General features: G+C 41.2%; 1 protein-coding gene and 1 pseudogene across 1 annotated transcript in view; both read right to left on the reverse strand.

The window, feature by feature from the left end:
* CNTNAP5 (contactin associated protein family member 5) overlaps positions 1-19,448 on the reverse strand; it is a 903,219-nt gene that overhangs the window by 379,734 nt on the left and 504,037 nt on the right. Inside the window, exon 8 of the mRNA XM_033400123.2 lies at positions 16,260-16,524. Within this exon, the coding sequence (XP_033256014.1) occupies positions 16,260-16,524 (265 nt within the window). The remainder of the gene's footprint in view (positions 1-16,259; positions 16,525-19,448) is intronic.
* LOC105748349 (UBX domain-containing protein 2A-like) lies at positions 12,455-13,277 on the reverse strand (annotated as a pseudogene).

A 19,448-nucleotide genomic window follows, 5' to 3' on the forward strand; every position in this document is an offset into this window, starting at 1 on the left:
TGAACTTTCTTGTACAAATTTCTGTGTGGACCTATGTTTCCAGTTCTCTTAGATGTACACCTAGGAGTGGAATCGCTGAATCATATGGTAACTCCGTAGTTAACCTTTTGAGGAACTGCCAGAGTGTTTCCAAAGTGGCTGCACCAGTTTCTATTCTCACAAGGCAACTTCCCCTTTGACAAGACTGAGTTCAAACTTTGGTCCTGTCCTTTCGTGGAACTTCTAGCTTCTAAGAAGGATTAAGGCACAATTCAACTTTTTTTTTCTTAAAATGATGTCCGCTTAGGTCTGACCTTGGAATTCTCGCTTTTACTACTTTGATTTTATTTTTCTAGATAAATATCATTACCAACATCTCATGTGTTTTTGTTTGTTTGTTTGTTTGTTTGTTTTTGCGGTACACGGGCTCTCACTGTTGTGGCCTCTCCCGTTGCGGAGCACAGGCTCCGGACGCGCAGGCTCAGCGTCCATGGCTCACGGGCCCAGCCGCTCCGCGGCATGTGGGATCCTCCCAGACAGGGGCATGAACCCATGTCCCCTGCATCGGCAGGCGGACTCTCAACCACTGTGCCACCAGGGAAGCCCTTCATGTGTTTTTTTAACACTTTTTATAATGGGACCTTTCCAGTAATTTACAGTTCACATTTGATGAAATTGGCACTAAAAGCAGTTAAGCAATATGCTGAAGGCCTAAACTTTTTTATAGGAGTAACATTTTCCCTTAAAGTAGAGTTTCTCAACTCTGGCACTGAGCGTTTGGGCCTAGATAATCTTTTGTTGAGAGTGTGGTATTCTGTACTACGCTTCTTGTGTAGGATGGTTAGCAGCATCCCTGAATCCCTGGATGCCCCCATCCCCAACTCCCTGGATGTCCCCATCCCCAGCGCCGGAAAACATCACCAGACATGGAGTTATATGAGCTGTTTGTATATTTTGGAAATTAACCCTTTTTTGGTTGCATCGTTTGCAAATATTTTCTCCCATTCTGTAGGTTGTCTTTCCGTTTTGTTTATGGTTTCCTTTACTGTGCAGACACTTTTAAGTTTAATTACATCCCACTTGTTTATTTTTGTTTTTATTTCCATCACTCTAGGAGATGGATCAAAAAAAATATTGCTGTGATTTAGGTTAAAGAGTATTCTGTCCATGCTTTCCTCTAGGAGGTTGGGATTAACATATACACACTACTATATATCAAATAGACAACCAACAAGTGCCTCCTGTGAAACACAGGGAGCAATAGTCACTATCTTGTAATAACCTATAATGGAAAAGAATCTGAAAAAGAATAGTTCTATATGTATTTTATATCTGAATAACTTTGCTGTACACCTGAAACTAACACAATGTTGTAAATCAACTGTATTGCAAGTAAAAGATAAATAAATAAAGGGAAAAATTCCCCACCACCACCAACCTTAGAGTTTTATGAGAATAAAATGATAAATTTATATGGATATGCTTAGCACATTATTTGGCCATGCTAGAAATATAAAGTTAGGTTTGTGCTTAAAAAAAAAAGATCATCACCAGACATTGCCAGAAGTCCCCTGCATGGGATTGGGGAACAGGAGGCCGGGGTAGATGGGGGTGGAGAATTTCCCTTGGTTGAGGACTGCTGGGTTCAGGGAATAATTCTGAGATTGCAGAGTCTCAGAAAGCAAGGGCTTGCTTTATGTCTCCCTCCCTTTCTATTTTTCTCTCATTCTCAATCCAATTCCTAACAGATCTTTGCATTTCAGCCTTCATCTTATTTCAGTGTCTCTTTTCACGGTTTGAAGACAGAAACATTGAAATCGGGTGGCTGTCCCAGCACCTCTAACCATCAGGCATACAGCCACACCAGGACACACAGAGCTACAGTCCAGGCCAGAGCAGAGTCCCCGAAGGACTCTATTTCCAACCCCGGAAATGACCTGTTACAAATCTCCTTGATGCCTTTACTCGCCTGTTAACCCTTGCTCAAGACCCTGCCACTTATAATTTCTAGCAATTTAGACAGATTTCTTAATCTCTCTCAACCTGCTTCTCCATCTGTAAAATAAAGACACAGCTGCCTGGCTTGACTTGGAAGTTTCTAGGCTTTATCTTCCCCAGAAAACCCAATTCAGCTGTTTCTCCATATCCCTTCATACCAACCTTTACTTAATAGTTCAAAGGTAGTTTCAATTTTTGAGAGAACAAAGTGGGGAATATCTAAATAATTGAATAAGGCAGTCTTAAAATGTCAATCACATCATAAAAGAGCATATTCCAATTATTAGTACCATTATACCACAATTTAGGTCCTGAGTCCTGTTTTACTTGGAGACTATTTATCCATCAATTATCAAATTCTATTAACCCTTCCCTACACACAGTGGTTTGAATTCACATATTTCTTCAGATTTCTTCTCCAACTTTGATTCTATCCCTTATCACAGGAGCTGGGAATTTTCTGATGGCCTCACTCTTTTCCCAGCCTCTGACCTCTTTCTGGTACAGGACACCTTGAACTATCTAGAGAGCAAGGTTATTACTGTGAGTCCTCTACAGACGAACGAGTTCCATTCTGAGAGCACGTTCATAAGTCCAATTTGTTCATAAGCCCAACAAAGTTAGCCTAGGTACCTAACTAGCACAATCGGCTATATAGTACTGTATTGTAATAGGTTTATAATACTTTTCACACAAATAAGAACAAACACATAATAAGAAACAAACACAAAAATAAAGGAAACATTGTTAATCTTACAGTACAGTACCTTGAAAAGTACAGCAGTATAGTACAACAGCTGGCACACAGGGGCTGGCATCGAGTGAACAGGCAGGAAGAGTTACTGACTGGAGGAGGGAGAGGAGGTGGGAGATGGTAGAGCTGAAGGGTCGTCAGCAATAGGAGACGGAGGACAGGCTGCAATGTCACTCACGTCTGACGCTGATGGCACAGGTTCTGGTTCCTTGCTGGATTCAATTCTATCTACCCTCTTGAGAAAACGATCCAGTGATGTCTGGGTAGTAGCTCTTTTTTTCTCTTCATAGATGATAGGGTAGCACTGGACTGTACCGTGAACAGCTGCTGCAACCCTTGTGTACCGTTCTACATTCAAGTCCTGTGCCTCAAAAACTAACAGGGCCTCCTCAAAGAAAGAAAATCCCAACTGATTCACTATGCTGTACAGCAGAAACTAACACAACATTGTAAAGCAACTATACTCCAATAAAAATTAATAAAAACAAAATAAAGAAAATCCCCATGCCATTTCCTGCATCGTGAGTCTCTTCGATTCTTCAGTTACTTCTTCTTCCTCTTGTCCCTCTTCGTCCTTTCTCTGGGCCTCCAATTCTATCAGGTCTTCATTAGTCAGCTCCTCGCGTGGCACAGCAAGGAGCTTAATGAAGTCGTCCTCTTGCAGATCTAGCTCCACCTTCTGGCTGAGGGTCACTAAGTTGCTGAAGGCCACGTTAGCATGTGTGAAAGTTTGGAACTTGAAGGTTCACATGTAGGGGACTTACGGTATCAACCTTGCAGCAAAAATCCCTCCAGTGGCTCATGGAGCCCAGAGAATGAAACTCAGATGCTTATCTTGACAATCGATGCCTCTGTAATCAAGTCTCCATCTGTCCTCACCATCTTATTTCCCAATATTTCTACACAAATTCCCTACTCTAGCTAGACTAGTGTATTCATTATGCTCCTAGTGAACGCACTAAGCTAATTGAAGCTTCCTCTCCCAGCCTCTACTTCACTTGTATGCTGTCCTCCCACTATCCAAATTCACATCCAATGCCCAGTTTTTGTCCTCGTGCTTCCTTTCCTTAACTATAGGGACAGGAAATATATATATATATATATATATATATATATATATATATATACACATTTTTTTAAACTTTTATCACAGTCACCTAGCACAGCACAAAAAGTACTGAATGACTGAGAGAATAAGTTAATAAACCAGGAAATAAAGAAATTAGGCTTTCCTTGACCAGATCAATACATAGAGATTTCTCCTTTTAAGTTCATATAATATCCACTGTCTGATCTATTCATTTAGCTCGTATTATTTACTGCCTTGTACCATTAATTAACTCTTCATCTCTGTAAGTATTATCTCCCCGAGGGGATTACAAGTTCCTAGGGGTCAGAGTCTGCATCGTGTTTTGGTGTACCCCTCGGCATCAAAACAGCAACATCCTACCCTCTCCAAAGGCTCCTTGATTGATTCAGCAACAGACTAGCTGAATCTCCACTGCCAAGTGTCAGCAGCAGGGCCCTCTCTGGCATCTAGACCATAAATCACAGGTTAAACCTTTCCTAGCTGTGAAAGCCTGGTTCATATGTCAAGATAACCTGGATCCTCAGAACCCTTGGTCAGCATCTGGGAGGGAAACAGCTGGGTTTGCCATACACTAGGGTCAGATACAAACTGACATGTTCGTGGTTGGTGGTGAAGGCATAGTGTCTCTAGGATGGACTTGCATGCTCAGCTCCAGTGTCTACATGATAAAAATGAAGGTCAGCTCCAGAGCCAGATATTTCTCTGTCACCTTTAGGAGACAGCCCAAACTCTAGTGTCCCTGAACAAAATTCTGCTTCATCTTTTGCCTGTGCTCCTTCGCTCTCTGTGATCCAGGCACTCTAAGCCACCTGTGGAGTCTTACACATCTAGATCTCCCCCTATTTCTCTCCTCTAATTGGGGCATCCTTCCCTTCCTCCTTTGTTTGACCAAATTCTATTCCTTCTTCAAAACAGAGCTGTGTTATCCCTGCCCCTAGGAAGCCTTCCCTTTTTCACCCTTTCTGGTGCCTCTTCCCTTGTGCTCCCCCTGTACCCTGAGCATCTGCCCTACTGCATCATCAGTGTTCAATACCGTCCCTTTCAACAGTGCCTATGAGCTTTCGGAGGGAATACTTCCATCCTCAGATTCGAGTACAGTATCAGCAGAAAGTAGATACTTCAAAAGCTTCCTGAATTAAATGTGTAATAGGGAAGAACAAATCCAACTCGATATTAGATCTCTTTCTCTTACCTTAACCTTTGTATTCTATTGCTTTTGCTTCAAGTTAAGAATGTTGCCCATAGCCTGGAATATACAGGATAGCCCATTCTCAAGGCTCTGACCTTTAAGCAGATAACACTTTTCCATTCATATAGAGATAAAAAGTTGCAGAACGGAGAATAACAATTGTCCTATTGGAGGTTTACAGGAACATCCTGACCTGACCTAGGTGAACAGCTGTAAGAACAAAGGATTCCAACACCTAGAAGTTTGCAGCAACCAGCCACAACCCTTCCTCACCTTGCCGTAAAAACTGCTTTGCTGAAACCCTTCCAGGAGTTTGGGGCTTTGGGGGGGCATGAGCCACCCATTCTCCTTGCATGGCCTTGCAATAAAACTTTCTCTGCTCCAAACTCTGACATTTTGGTATGTTTGGTCTCACTGTGCACTGGACATAGGAACATGTGCTCGGTAACAAATAGAGGCAAAGTGAATTATATGAAAGAATTATTAAAGTAGAAAACAAGCAAAGGAAATGACAGAAGTTTTGACTATTAAATTATTTTCCCATAAGACAAATCCAGTTCCCTCTGTTTCTCTTTTGAGAGAAATGGAGAAGAAGGAAGAGTAAGTCATCATCATTACTCAGGCCTGAAAAAGCTACACATGCCCGGGAGACCTCTCCTCTGGTAAACATTCCCAGGCTTTGCTTGATATCTTGAAGCTTCGGCAATGGCAGGTCTCAGTTTCCATAAAGCGGAATGCCTCATCATACATCTGTCTTCCCGAAACTCAAACTCTGCGCCTAGCCAGACAGCTTGTTGTGACAGTCATGGCCCTGTGGCTATCATTTGTTTGCCCTCATGAATGGGATTTTCTCATCAACATTATCTTAGTTAAAACACAGAGGCATTGATGACAGCTTAATCGAAGCAGAGGATGAGGTTCACCAAGTCATCATGTTTACTTGAGGTACAGATGGTGGTGAGATACAAATGGATTCTATGAAAAAGGGTGATATTGGGGAAGCTGCTCTGTGAATTGCAGGACTGCAGACTAAAACCATCTGGCCACAAGTATTAATAGGGTGAGCACTTTTATCCTTCATGACACAGCTCTCCCTGCCATCTCCCCACCTCTGGGAGCCCCACTGGCCTTTATCTGATTAGTACTTCCCCTGATTATGGCTCATTCTTGGGTTTGACACATTCTGCATTGTAGAACTGTTGTAACATGAATATGGTTAAAAATCACTTTTAACTCTTCTTCCACTGTTGACGTGAGACACTTCAGAAATGTCTTGGAGGTCAATTCTAATAGTTCGTTTATTCAGACACTTGCTTATACATTAGGCAAATGTTAGCAAGGGCCTGTTATTAGCAAGGTGTTATACTAGGCCTTGGGCAAATAGTGGTGGCAGGGCAGGCAGTGTTCTTTTTCCCATGAATCCTTACATTCTATGGTGACAGGAACACTGAGCAGCCAGTTATAGAGACATATGATTAATACACATTCTTTTTATAATTTATTTTTTGAAGTATAGTTGATTTACAGTGTTGTGTTAATTTCTGCTGTACAGCTAAGCAATTCAGTTATACATACATATATAGTGTATATTTTAATATATATATACTTTCTTATATTCTTTTCCATTATGGTTTATCACAGGATATTGTACATAGTTGCCTATGCTTGTTGGTTATCCATTCTATATATAATAGTTTGCATCTGCTAATCCCAAACTCCCAGTCCATCCCACCCCCACCCCCCTTTCCCCTTGGCAACCACAGGTCTGTGCTCTATGTCTGATAATACATATTCTTATGAGCTAAATTGTGCCCCCCAAAATCCATATTTTGAAATCCTTACCCCCCCACTCAGTACCCGAGTATGTGTCTGTACTTAGAGATAGGACCCTTAAAGAGGTAATGAAGGTAAAATGAAGTCATTTGAGTAGGCCCATAGTCGATATGACTGGTGTCCTCACAAGAGGAGGATAATAGGTGACAGATGGGCAGAGAGAAAAGACCATGTTGAGGACACAGAGAGAAGATGACCTCTACAAGCCAAGAAAGAGTCCCTCAGAAGAAGCCAACCCTGCCCACACCTTGAACTAGCCTCAAGAACTGCGAGAAGGTAAATTTCTGTTAGGTCACCTAATCCGTGGTATTTTCTTATCATACTCCTAACAAACTAATGCATGCATTTATACACATACTTACAGTCAGTGCTACAAAGGAGAAGAACCAGAAGACTCAATAAAGGGGCAGCTGGCCTGCTTTGGGAAGGTTTCTTGAGAAAATATCAACTGAGATAAATCCTAAAAAAAAACAAGTGGGATGGTGTGGACCATACCTGTAGGAGGATTTATTTAATTTAAACAAAGGCAATGATAAGTAATCATCCAGTAACATCCATGACGGCTGCTGGTCAAAGGCTATGCCATTAGAATTTCATCCTATCTTCAGCTAGAGAAAGAACAAGTCAGTCCCAGCATTCTACTAAGTATAGAAAATTAATGACTGAGTAGAACAGATTGTTTAGTAATTTGTAATGCTGGAATGGCCTGTGTCTAACTACTGAAAAATTGTAAGGTGGAAAGAACATTGTTGCTTGTATCTAGGGACTCAGTGGAAGGAGCTGAAATGGTCTCTCCAATAAGCCATTTGCCTCCACTAAAAACATTTCTGTGGCATCCGGTTGATTTCTGGATCTTTGCTCATCATGTGTCCCTTGGCCCTGGGATTCTGTTCTGTGCCTGGCAATTGGCGTTCCCCTTCTGTCTTTCCAGCTTTCGTTTTACAGCCCCTGCTGTCAGGTTGAGATCTCTCAGTGTGAAGACTCCCTTCCCCATCTTCTGGGTTCCATTTAGTTGTGCAGAGACTCATTTCTTACTCCTGAAAATTCCACCCTGGGTTTGATGACTCTAGTATATCAAAGCAGTAGATTGTGCAGCTAAATGCTCGGGAGAGAATATTCTCTAATGAAAAGCCATTAGATGGTCTTTCTGCCATTTGATCTTACTGAGGCTTGTTCTGTTTTCTGCAGTGACATAAATATATAAAAATTCTCACCTAGGGACTTCCTTGGTGGTGCAATGGTTGAGAATCCACCTGCCAATGCAGGGAACACAGGTACGATCCCTGGTCCAGGAAGATACCGTGTGCCGCAGAGCAACAAAGCCTGTGCGCCACAACTACTGAGCCTGCGCTCTAGAGCCCATGAGCCCCAACTACTGAGCCTGCATGCTGCAACTACTGAAGTCTGAGTGCCTAGAGCCTGCGCTCCACAAAAAGAGAAGTCACCACAATGAGAAGCCCACACACCACAACAAAGAGCAGCCCCCGCTCACTGCAACTAGAGAAAGCCCGCATGCAGCAACAAAGACCCAATGCAGCCAAAAATAAATACATTTATATTTTAAAAAAAACCCTCTCATCTCTGAGAAAGTCTGTCCCACATTAAAAGAACCTTATCATGACTCTATCTTGTTTTTCTCTCCACATGCAGTAGCTCCGGTACTATTGAAGGTCCTGTATACTCTGATAACTCCCTTACCTACCAATCAATACACACTCACAAGAGTATCCTACTGTGATTAAAAGATTGTCGCAAAAACAAAACGAAACACAACTTCTCAGATTTGGCTCCTTGGCACCTAACCCTATACGGATCACAGAGAGTAACATGCAGGGCCTTTCTGGGACAACCAAGCATCTCATTCACAAAAATCACTGTATGAAAGAATCCCAGGTTATCATTCTTCCTCCCTCAGATGCACCACAATGTGGGGAGTTGAGAAACATGACCTCTGGCAGGGGGCTTGGCCCTGTTTAATACACTTAATTTAGGCCACTTACCCCGTTTTCAAAAGAAGACTCTGGGGTTAATGATTTCTTTGAAGAAAATAAAGCACATGGTTGACCTCCTGTTTTCCTTCAAGAACTAAGATGAAGGTTTAGAAGGGACTTGAGTAATTCTAGACCAACTCTCTCCTTTAGCTACAAAGGACAATGAGGTCTAACAGAATAAAACTCACATTCTGCATTGATGCAGAGCACAGCTAAGCTGGAGTTCTGGATGCTAAGGCCTGAGTTCAAGGTCTTTGCCCAGATTGGCTTTTCAGTGAGAACTTGATGTTTAGAGAAGCACTACAGCAGACAAAAACAGACTTCAGGGCTTCCCTGGTGGCACAGTGGTTGAGAGTCCGCCTGCCGATGCAGGGGACACGGGTTCGTGTCCCGGTCCGAAGATCCCACATGCCGCAGAGCGGCTGGGCCCGTGAGCCATGGTCGCTGAGCCTGTGCGTCCGGAGCCTGTGCTCCGCAATAGGAGAGGCCGCAACAGTGAGAGGCCCGCGTACCGCAAAAAAGAATAAAAATAAAAAAATAACATACTTCAAATTTTCAGGACTGAAGGACCCAAACTTCTTTCTTCCTATTCTCATTCCTATTCTCATTCTCATTCTCGTTCTCATCAGCAAAATAAAAATAACATTGAAATGTCAGGCCACTTGCAAAATAATTATAGTGGTGCCAGCTTTTTTTGGTTACTGAATGTTTCACTTGCAATTCAAAACACTCTGCCTCGATTGTCTAAAGAAATGAACCAGGTGGTCTCCTTCACTTTTGCACAAGTTCCTGTTTTCTTAGTCATCCAGATTGGTTTGGACAATGACAATCTACATTCTAAGCACCTTTTTAAGAGTCTTTAAAAATAGCAGCCATTTGCTCCTCAAAAATAGAACATGGTATCAATCGTTTCAGGGATAGGTATGGCCCTGAGAGAGAAAGTGGTCCCCAAGACACATGGAACCTGGGGAGAAGTGGTGAGGAACTAGAGTGTGAAATGCATAAAGGAGGAAATCCAGGTGTTTTTTTGTTTATTTAAGATTTGCACAGTTGGCTGTTCTGATCCCTGAAAGGGGACATGGGAGCAGCAGGGCTCCTGGAAGGTTTCCTCTCTGTTCCCATGCAGCCCCCAGATTTCCACGTGGCTTCGGACGCACAGGGGTGACGAGAATATGGGAAAAGCTACGCAAGGCATGGCAAAGTCTCTGGAAGCATCTAGGCTTTCACTTAGTACCCTTCGTACTTACATGATAATCTTACTAAGGAATCGTCACTGAGCATTTAAAAGGGCCTGATAAAAAATAATAAAAACAAATAAAAAGGTCTGAGAGGGACTTTCCTGGTGACACCGGGGTTAAGAATCCTCCTGCCAGTGCAGGGGACACAGGTTTGAGTCCTGGTCCGGGAAGATTCCACATGCCGTGGAGCAACTAAGCCCATGTGTCACAACTACTGAGCCTGCACTCTAGAGCTCGTGAGCCACAACTACTGAGCCCGCATGCCACAACTATTGAAACCTGCGTGCCACAACTACTGAAGCCCGTGTGCCTAGAGCTCATGATCCACAACAGAAGCCACCGCAATGAGAAGCCTGTGCACCACAATGAAGACTCAAGGCAGCCAAAAGTAAATAAATAAATACATAAATAAACATTAAAAAAAAAGTCTGAGAAAAGTATGTCACATATACTCAATGACTATTAGTGTGTGTGTGTGTGTATGTTAATATATAGATATGCATAATTTACTTTATAACACTAAATAGGCAATGTCAGCTAAAGTGGAGTAAAAGTCTACAAAGACAATGGATTCACAATTCCTTGTCAGCCCCACTTAACCCCCAAATCTGTCTATTGATGGGACCACCAAGTGAAATGTTTTGGGAAAACCCAACTTTAGATACTACATAGGCTACTTGTGTTAACAGCGTACTGTATGTTTCATCTTTCATCTAAAGCAGAGTTTCTCTGCATTTGAATTCTTTATAAACACCTGACCATATCACGAATAAATATGGGGGGGCAGCAAGATTCACTGTGGTGACCATGGACTTGGGGATGCAAAGGAAAGGCCTGAGCTTGAACACCTGCTTGGTCATTTGAACTTAATTGCTGACTCTCAATTTCCCCTTGTGCCTGTTGGTAAAATAAGAACCACTTAATATGTTTCATGAGCTCTTTTTTTTTTTTTTTTCTGTAGTATTGTATGACAAGGTCCTTGCATAATGCCTGACCTGCATGAGATCCACAGTAATTGTTGGTTCTACTGTCATATCACTTAGAGTGAAAGGATGCCCTTGACTTTGCCTCATATTCACATATACAAGGCTTTCAAGAAAGGGGATGACAAAAATAGAAAATAAAGAAAAATACAAGGGAGGGATTATACCATTGCCCTTCAACTCCCTAAAACTTCATCCCTTAGAACAACTAAATTCAGATGCCTTCTATTTTGAGGACGATTTCATTTGGACTTCTCTTCCTGATACCCAATGCAAACTGCACAGAATAAGCACACCCCAAAAAAACTATGCACACTGTATGAAGCTTTGGTAACAGAAGTGAATGTGCCAGGCATCCATGTGCTGACCTTCTCATAGGGGTCACCTTCTCTTTTAGACCCAAGACGTTAGAAATACATGAACTATTCTCAAGTAAATCTTTAAATAGCTGGATTCCCTGTTCAATTAATAATGTGCTATTTTCTATTTTCCATGAGGTACCATGTGTCACGGGTAGCCCCAGTGGCCCTCAAAATTATTAGAACAATGTTTATTATTTTTCTGATTTCTCATGTGAGATTTTTCTCTTATAAAGCCAGTACAATCTCAAGTACTTGGAAAACAAGGTTCTTCAGAAATGTATGGGAGGAGAAAACTTTTTTGTTAGTCTGATTTTTTTGTTTGTTTACCTTTTTCCCCCAGGCAGAACAATGCCAGTAGACACAAAGCCTTGATCCATTTCAAAGAAAAATAAAAGAAGTTCCAAAATTTCTGAATTTTCCAAATTTCGGGAAATTCTTGGAGAAAGAAACAAGCAAGCGTTTCTGAGACAGACGTCAGAATGTTTTTAAGTCTTTCTTTTACTTGTTTGATTTTTTTGAGAGACAGGTCTAATATAACATGATTTTTTTCTCCCTCTTTACTGGATATTGGGGCAGCTTTAACCAGCCTCTCTCTCAGTCATCAACACATTTTAATGGACTGACACATGCTTAATAATACAGGTAATGCTTTAGAGCAAAGTGTCACTGGGGCCTGTACTATATTAAAACTGCACTTTTGACCTGAGCTCTACAAGTCTCTGCACTCACCCATCTCGCCGGTTGGAGAGAAACAGATCAACGCCAGCTCACGATTTTTCTTCTTCAAATAAGGAGGATCGAGGTTTAACTTTTATAACTCTGCACATGAAAAATGTTATGTTTCTAAGCGACTGACTCACCTCCATGACTAGAAATCTTAGAAATTTCACAAAAGCCCCACGACTGCACAAACTCACTCAGCTTTTATGACTCTAAGGAGTGAGGCCTGTTTCTGCCTGAGGTCTTGAGTCAGTGTGGAAGAAAAAGAAATTTGCTAAATAGCTTCTCAACACTGTGCTAAAGGGTTTAGATCATATTTAATCATCGTCACAGTCTTGTGATGTAAGCATTTTTTTAAAACTCATTTTGTAGGTAGATGCTAAGATGGACCCCAGTGATCCATGACTACTAATATCTAGTGTGAGTGTTTCATCTAGCAATTTGAGGAAAGGAAGAGCTCTTGCCGGGGAAAAGGGAGGACTTCTTTGAGATCCTTGGTGTTTTTTGAAGCAGTCTTTGATGTGGCTTATCCTATGAGAAATGTTAAATTTCTGGACACTCCTTTTCCCATTGGCTAACCAGATCTGTATATTAGTGATGGGTTCCAGACTGTTTAGTGAGACAGTAGACAATTTATTTTTATTCTCAACTTCAATACACTTTGCTTTAGAAACAATTTTTGGTGTAGCACTTCCCAGTCTGTGACCCTGTCCTGAGAAGGGCTGGAACACAGGCTTTGTTGACATACATACTTAATTTTTCTTATCTTCAACTTTAACATCAACCTCCTCATTATCAAAAATCCTGTAATTCCAAAGATAATTCCCCTTTTTTGATGGAGTTCAGAAACTGCTGAGCTGCACCATCAAAATAACTTCTGAAATCATCACTGACTGTGAATCCATTTTTCCATAATTTTGTACTTACACCTACCAGTTTCTTTTGTTCAGTGGCAGACAAACATTTGACACCAACCTTCTGAGTTTCCTCAAAAAGGCTGTCAACAAAATAGTCCCAATTTGTTTGCTGATTATCACTAAGAGGTTGGTGGTCAGATCCTGTTTCACAAACCCGTTCTTCCTTTGTACTTTCAAGATTATCTGCTTCTTTCATTCTCTTTTGTCTTCCTCCTGGTGTGGCCACTGGGCTGGAGCCCCTCAGACAGGGAGCACTGCCTCTCCCAGACCCTCTCAAGCTCGGCGGCCATGCTGCTGGGACCCTGCTCATCTCCCTTGGTTACTGCTGCCGGCACCGAGCATGTGCTGAGGCTGGCTCTGACTCCTAGTATCTGAATCCTTGTATAATCCCTTTGACTTGAGCAAAGGCTAGACTTATTCACTTTTTTCTAATGAATAGAATATGATGAAAAGGATGGGATGAGATATACAAAGACTGTGGCTTTTGTCCTGGGGGTTCTTTCCCACTCTCTCCAGGGTCACTCACTCTGGGGTAAGAATGCTGCCCTAACAATGAGGCAGCCTTCTGGAGAGGGCGTGGGGATAAGTTTGGATCTTCTGAGGTCTGCCTACAGCCACATGAGTTAGCCTGGAAGCAGAGTTAGAACCGGTTGAACCTTGAGATGACTGTCGCCCCTGCCAACAACTTGACTGCAGCCAGAATTGCCCAAAGGGCTCCTGGATTCCTGACTCTTAGAAAATCAGACATAACATGTGCGGTTTTCAACTAAAACATGTTGGTATAATTTGTTACGCAGCTGTAGATAACAAATGCACTCTCACTTACATGGGAGACAAAGTTAAGTTCATCTAGGGCCCCAGACTAACTAGTAAGGGGAAAAGGTGCTTTTGGAACCTGCCTCTCTGACTCACAGATCCAGGCCCTTCTGTTATTTCCAGAGGTTTGAAACTGTATACAAGACCCTGTGTCCCTTCCTTTGAAGTAATAGGCTTTTGCTTTAGTCTCCCACGCCTACACTGAGTCTCAAAAGGCTGCTCAAGAGTTAATGATTAGGAAAAAAAAGTAGTTAATGATTAGGAATGTGAAGATGTAAAAATAAAGAATAGCTGTTGGGCTGGGAAACTGGTAACAATTTAGACTATAAATCAGCCACATGGCAGAATCACCAAATTCCCAGTTCCCTGAAAGATAAAGATAAAGGCCTGACACATATTCCAAAGGTTTGCTTTTTTTTTTACAGGAAGCTGACCACCCCCCAGATGAAAATTGCTGACCACAACAACATAGACCCTAGACTGGTTGAAACCAGACGATTGATGATGCTGGAAACTTCACCTTGATGCCAACCAATCTGAGAACTGTGCACAAGCTGATCATACACCCTGCAGCTCCCTCCCTCACACTGCCTTTAAAACCCCTTACCTGAAAGCTATTGGGGAGTTCAGGTCTTTTGAGCATGAGCTGCCCCTTCTCCTTGCTTGGTGCCCTGCAATAAAATCTATACTTTCCTTCACCACAATTCGGTGTCAGTAGATTGGCTTTACTGTACATGGGTGAGCGGACCCAAGTTTGGTTCGGTAACAGGTTCAATGGGCTTTTTTGTTCACCCATTGACATCAGAGGCTTTCCCATAGCCTGACCTGATCTTGACTATTAAGTCACACCCTTTACTTAACTCAATTTCCTCTAATTTAATTGCATAACAAAACTCAGAGTCCAGTGGGGGAAGAAAGACATTTAAATTAAATAAATGATTCAGTGTCCTATAATCCAGGATGGATATTGGCCCAGGATGCACAGAGGAGGTGGTTTGATTCAGGCTGTAGAGCCAGGAAGGCTTCTCAGGATTTGTTGACTTAGCAGCCTGCCTTAGCCCCCAATCCAATGCATGCAGGTGGTCTGACCTCGGTAAGTACTTGTCACTAAGTGAACACATTGCTTCCAGAAGGACAGGGGACATCAGTAAGATAACAAGTAGAGAAGGAGGGAGAAAATTCCATGGCTCCATGTTGAAGGAATGGCAGATAGAAGAGTCAGGATGTTATTCATACATCTATTCCATGTTGCTATACATTAGGACCTATACTCTATTGCTATAAAAGAAAGTACTTTCCAATCTTCAGCTTTTTGAGAACCATTTTTAAAACTTTTATGAAAAGATGCTCAACATCACTAATTATTAGAGAAATGCAAATCAAAACTACCATAAGGTATCACCTCACACTGGTCAGAATGGTCATGATCAAAAAGTCTACAAATAAATGCTGGGGAGGGTGTGGAGAAAAGGGAACCCTCTTGCACTGTTGGTGGGAATGTAAATTGGTGCAGCCGCTATGGAGAACAGTATGCAGGTTCCTTAAAAAACTAAAAATAGAGTTACTGTATGATCTAGCAGTCCCACTCCTGGGCGTATATCCACAGAAAACTGTAATTCGAAAAGATAAATGCACCCCAATGTTCATTGCAGCACTGTTTAAGACATGGAAGCCACCTAAATGCCCACTGACAGATGAATGGATAAAGAAGATGTGGTGTATATATATATATATATATATATATAGTGAAATATTACTCAACCATAAAAAAGAATGAAACATTGCCATTTGCAGCAACATGATTAGACCTAGAGTTTATCATATTAAGTGAAGTAAGTCAGACAGAGGAAGAAAAATATCATATGATATCACTTATATATTGAACTAAAAACAATGATACAAATGAACTTATTTACAAAACAGAAACAGACTCACAGACTTGGAAAACAAACTTATGGTTACCAAAGGGGAAAGATGAGGGGAGGAATAAATTAGGAGGTTGGGATTAACAGATACACACGGCTATATATAAAATAGATAAACAACAAGTACCTACTGTATAGCACAGAGAAGTATATGCAATACTCTGTAATCACCTAGATGGGAAAAGAATCTGAAAAAGAATAGATACATGTCTATGTATAACTGAATCACTTTGCTGTACACCTGAAACTAACACGACACTGTAAATCAACTATACTCCAATACAAAATTTATAAAAGAAGAAAAAACGGAAACAAATGTTGGTTCTTCAGACTTAGAGTAAATTTGTGAAGACTGGTCATCTCACACCCCTGGGAGCTGGAGCCTGTATGTTTTGGTCAGATTCTCAAACATGTATCGACTTGGCTGAACAAGAAACGACATAGAAGTTGTCAGTGGACAGTACCTGTGAGGATTTCAACTGCACGTTCTGTCATTTTCTGAATCACGAGTCTCAGGGTTCCATCCTCCAGGCTCAGCAGCAGGGTCCCTGAGCCCTCAGAGAGCATCGTGGACAGAAGCAGACCATCCTTGTTCCACGTTCGAAACTGGAAACTCACCGAGAGCCCATCGATTTGGGGGGTGCCGGGCAGCAGCAAATAACTGCTGCTCGAGTTGACAAATGTGATGGGAACAATTTGTGGTTCAGAGCAGGAAAATGTGACATTGCCCTGGAAAACAATAAAAATCAAATATATAAAAGTCATTTTTTATTCTGCAATCTGACAGCTGATATAAACAACCACCTGGAGCTGACCTTAATTTCAGGATCATTTTACATACAGCAGCAAGATCTTAAAGGGAAAAATATGTCAGCTTTGTTCAGACACACCCACAAGATTGTTTTCCATTCTTTTTTCTGCATCATGGTGCTATCTGCAAAGAGGGTCATCCAAGACCCAGGTGGGTGGGGGCATGGGAAGCATCAGAAGTTTCTAGGGATCCAGAGATAAAACTAATTACATTCATTCATTGAATAATGCTGTACTGCAAGTCAACTAAGTGCCAAGCACTGGGATACCTTTCAAAGAGATACGTATGAGAAAACTTTGTTACAATATGGAATGTCCCCAGGGCAGCCTGGTAGAAGAAATAGCTAAAGAAGCAAAGGTTTCACAAGGGAGGCGATGCTTTCCTGGAAGGAAGTGGGGAAAGACAAGAGTGAGTGCCTGGTCAGCCTTCTCAGCAGATGGCATGGTGTTTGCAAAGGCTTGGAAAAATTAGCAAAATGGCATCCCTGGGGAATGAGTCATTTCTGAACTTGCAGTGGGACAGAGAGGACCAAGGACCATAAAGCAGGTGAGTTTATGCTTGCCAAAATTATCATTCAAAGTTAGAAGCAGTAAAGTTACATTGGCCAGATTTTTAATGTATTAAGAGTATTTTTAGTAACATTGGGGAGTCGAGGGGGGGATGCATGAGAGGACCAGAAGTGGGGCGTATTAAGTGTGTGTAGACTAGAAGCAGGAAGAAGTGGAAGAAGATTATCCTTTGCATAAGTAAGGGAAAATGGGTCCGAGTTTACTTGAGGAAGTTACAGGAAAATAGACAAATGTATATATGTGCCCAGCTGAGCCATGCGCTGGAGTCACTTTTACTAGATGAATAGGAGAAAGCCTGGAATACCGTCTAGATTATGAATAGGTGTTACAATATGAAAGCCATTTGTAATTTTTATAGCCAACCTCTACAACAATGCAGTGAGCTTATTCAGGTAAGTGTAATACAGTATTTTCCTCTAAATAGTCATAGACACATCTTTTTTTAACTTATTTTATTGAATTATAATTGATTTACAATGTTGTGTTAATTTCTACTGTATAGCAAAGTGACTCAGTCATATATATATATATATATATATATATATATATATATATTCATTCTTTTTCATGTTCCTTTCCATTATATTTTACTACAGGATAGTGAATATAGTTCCCTGTGCTATACAGTAGGTCCTTGTTGTTCATGCAGTCTATATGTACTAGTTTGCATCTGCTAATCCCAAACTACCAATTCATCCCTCTCCACTCCCCTTCCCCCTTGGCAAACACAGTCTGTTCTATTCATAGACACACCATGTTCCCTGTAAATCTCTCAATCCCAATGAAAGAGGCTAAGCTCCACCTATTTCCATAGCCAGTGCCACTTCTGCAAAAAAAAAAAAAAAAAGACAGGGATTTCTGAAAGAGGAATGCCCTGGCTTGCCTGGCTGCCTGAATTCAACTTTGCAGTAAAGTGGCCAGGTAGTGGGGTTAGATACCTAGGACAGCTCCTAGTCCTAGAACAGATTAATCCTTCAGGTTGTACAGCCTCATAATCCTGAAAAAAACATCCTTAGGTCCCAAATATATTTGTTAGTGATAGTCCTGCATTTCTGAAAACAAATAGCAGTTTCCAAACAAACTTCTCCCAATAGTACATTTCTAATGATGCACTCATCAAGCACACCGCTATGAGCATATTCTTGCATTGATCATTTTTTGTAGTTGTTTAGATGTGTTCTTCTCTTTAGGCTAGATCCCCAGAAGTTAATTAATGTGTCAAAGGGTAAGGCCCTTGATATCCATCAAGAAATTGCCCACAGTTTATACTGCATTTGGCATTAGGCTAAGTGCTAACGTGCATATCTCATGTATTCTACACAATGACACTGCGTTCATTTAAAAAATGCACAGATTGGGTTTGGAGAAGCTAGGTGATTCAACAAAAGCCAGAGTCCTCCTTAGCAGTGACAATGGGGGACAAACCTATGTTTGTCTGACATGGAGGCTTTTGGCAGCCATCTCTGAGGACTTCCTCCTCTGAACTGGGTACCACTGTTAAAAAAAAACATCTACCAGCTTGCTTTTGATATCCCATTGCTGTTTTAATCTGCTTTTTTAAATTGATATCTAGTCTCATACTGTTGTGGTTGGAAAAGAAGATTGATATGATTTCAATTTTCTTAAATTTACTGAGGCTTGATTTGTGACACAAGATGTGATCTATCCTGGAGAATGTTCTGTGTGCACTCGAGAAGAAAGTGTATTCTATTGTTTTTGGATTGAATGTCTTATAAATATCAATTAAGTCCATCTGGTCTAATGTGTCATTTAAAGCTTGTGTTTCCTTATTTATATTCTGTTTGGATGATCTGTCCATTGGTGTAAGTGGGGTGTTAAATTCACCTACTATTATTGTGTTACTGTTGATTTCCCCTTTTGTGGCTGTTAGCATTCGCCTTATGTATTGAGGTGCCCCTATGTTGGGTGCATAGATATTTACAATTGTTACATCTTCTTCTTGGATTGATCCCTTGATCATTATAGAGTGTCTTTCCTTGTATCTTGTAATAGTCTTTATTTTAAAGGCTGTTTTTTCTGATATGAGTATTGCTACTCCAGCTTTCTTTTGATTTCCATTTGCAAAGAATATCTTTTTCCATCCTGTCACTTTCAGTCTGTATGTGTCCTTAGGTCTGAAGTGGGTCTCTTGTAGACAGCATATATACAGGTCTTCTTTTTGTACCCATTTAGCCAGTCTGTGTCTTTTGGTTGGGGCATTTAATCCATTTACATTTAAGGTAATTAATGATATGTATGTTCCTATTACAATT

This window comes from Orcinus orca, chromosome 7, assembly GCF_937001465.1.
Source record: "Orcinus orca chromosome 7, mOrcOrc1.1, whole genome shotgun sequence".
Taxonomy (NCBI): domain Eukaryota; kingdom Metazoa; phylum Chordata; class Mammalia; order Artiodactyla; family Delphinidae; genus Orcinus; species Orcinus orca.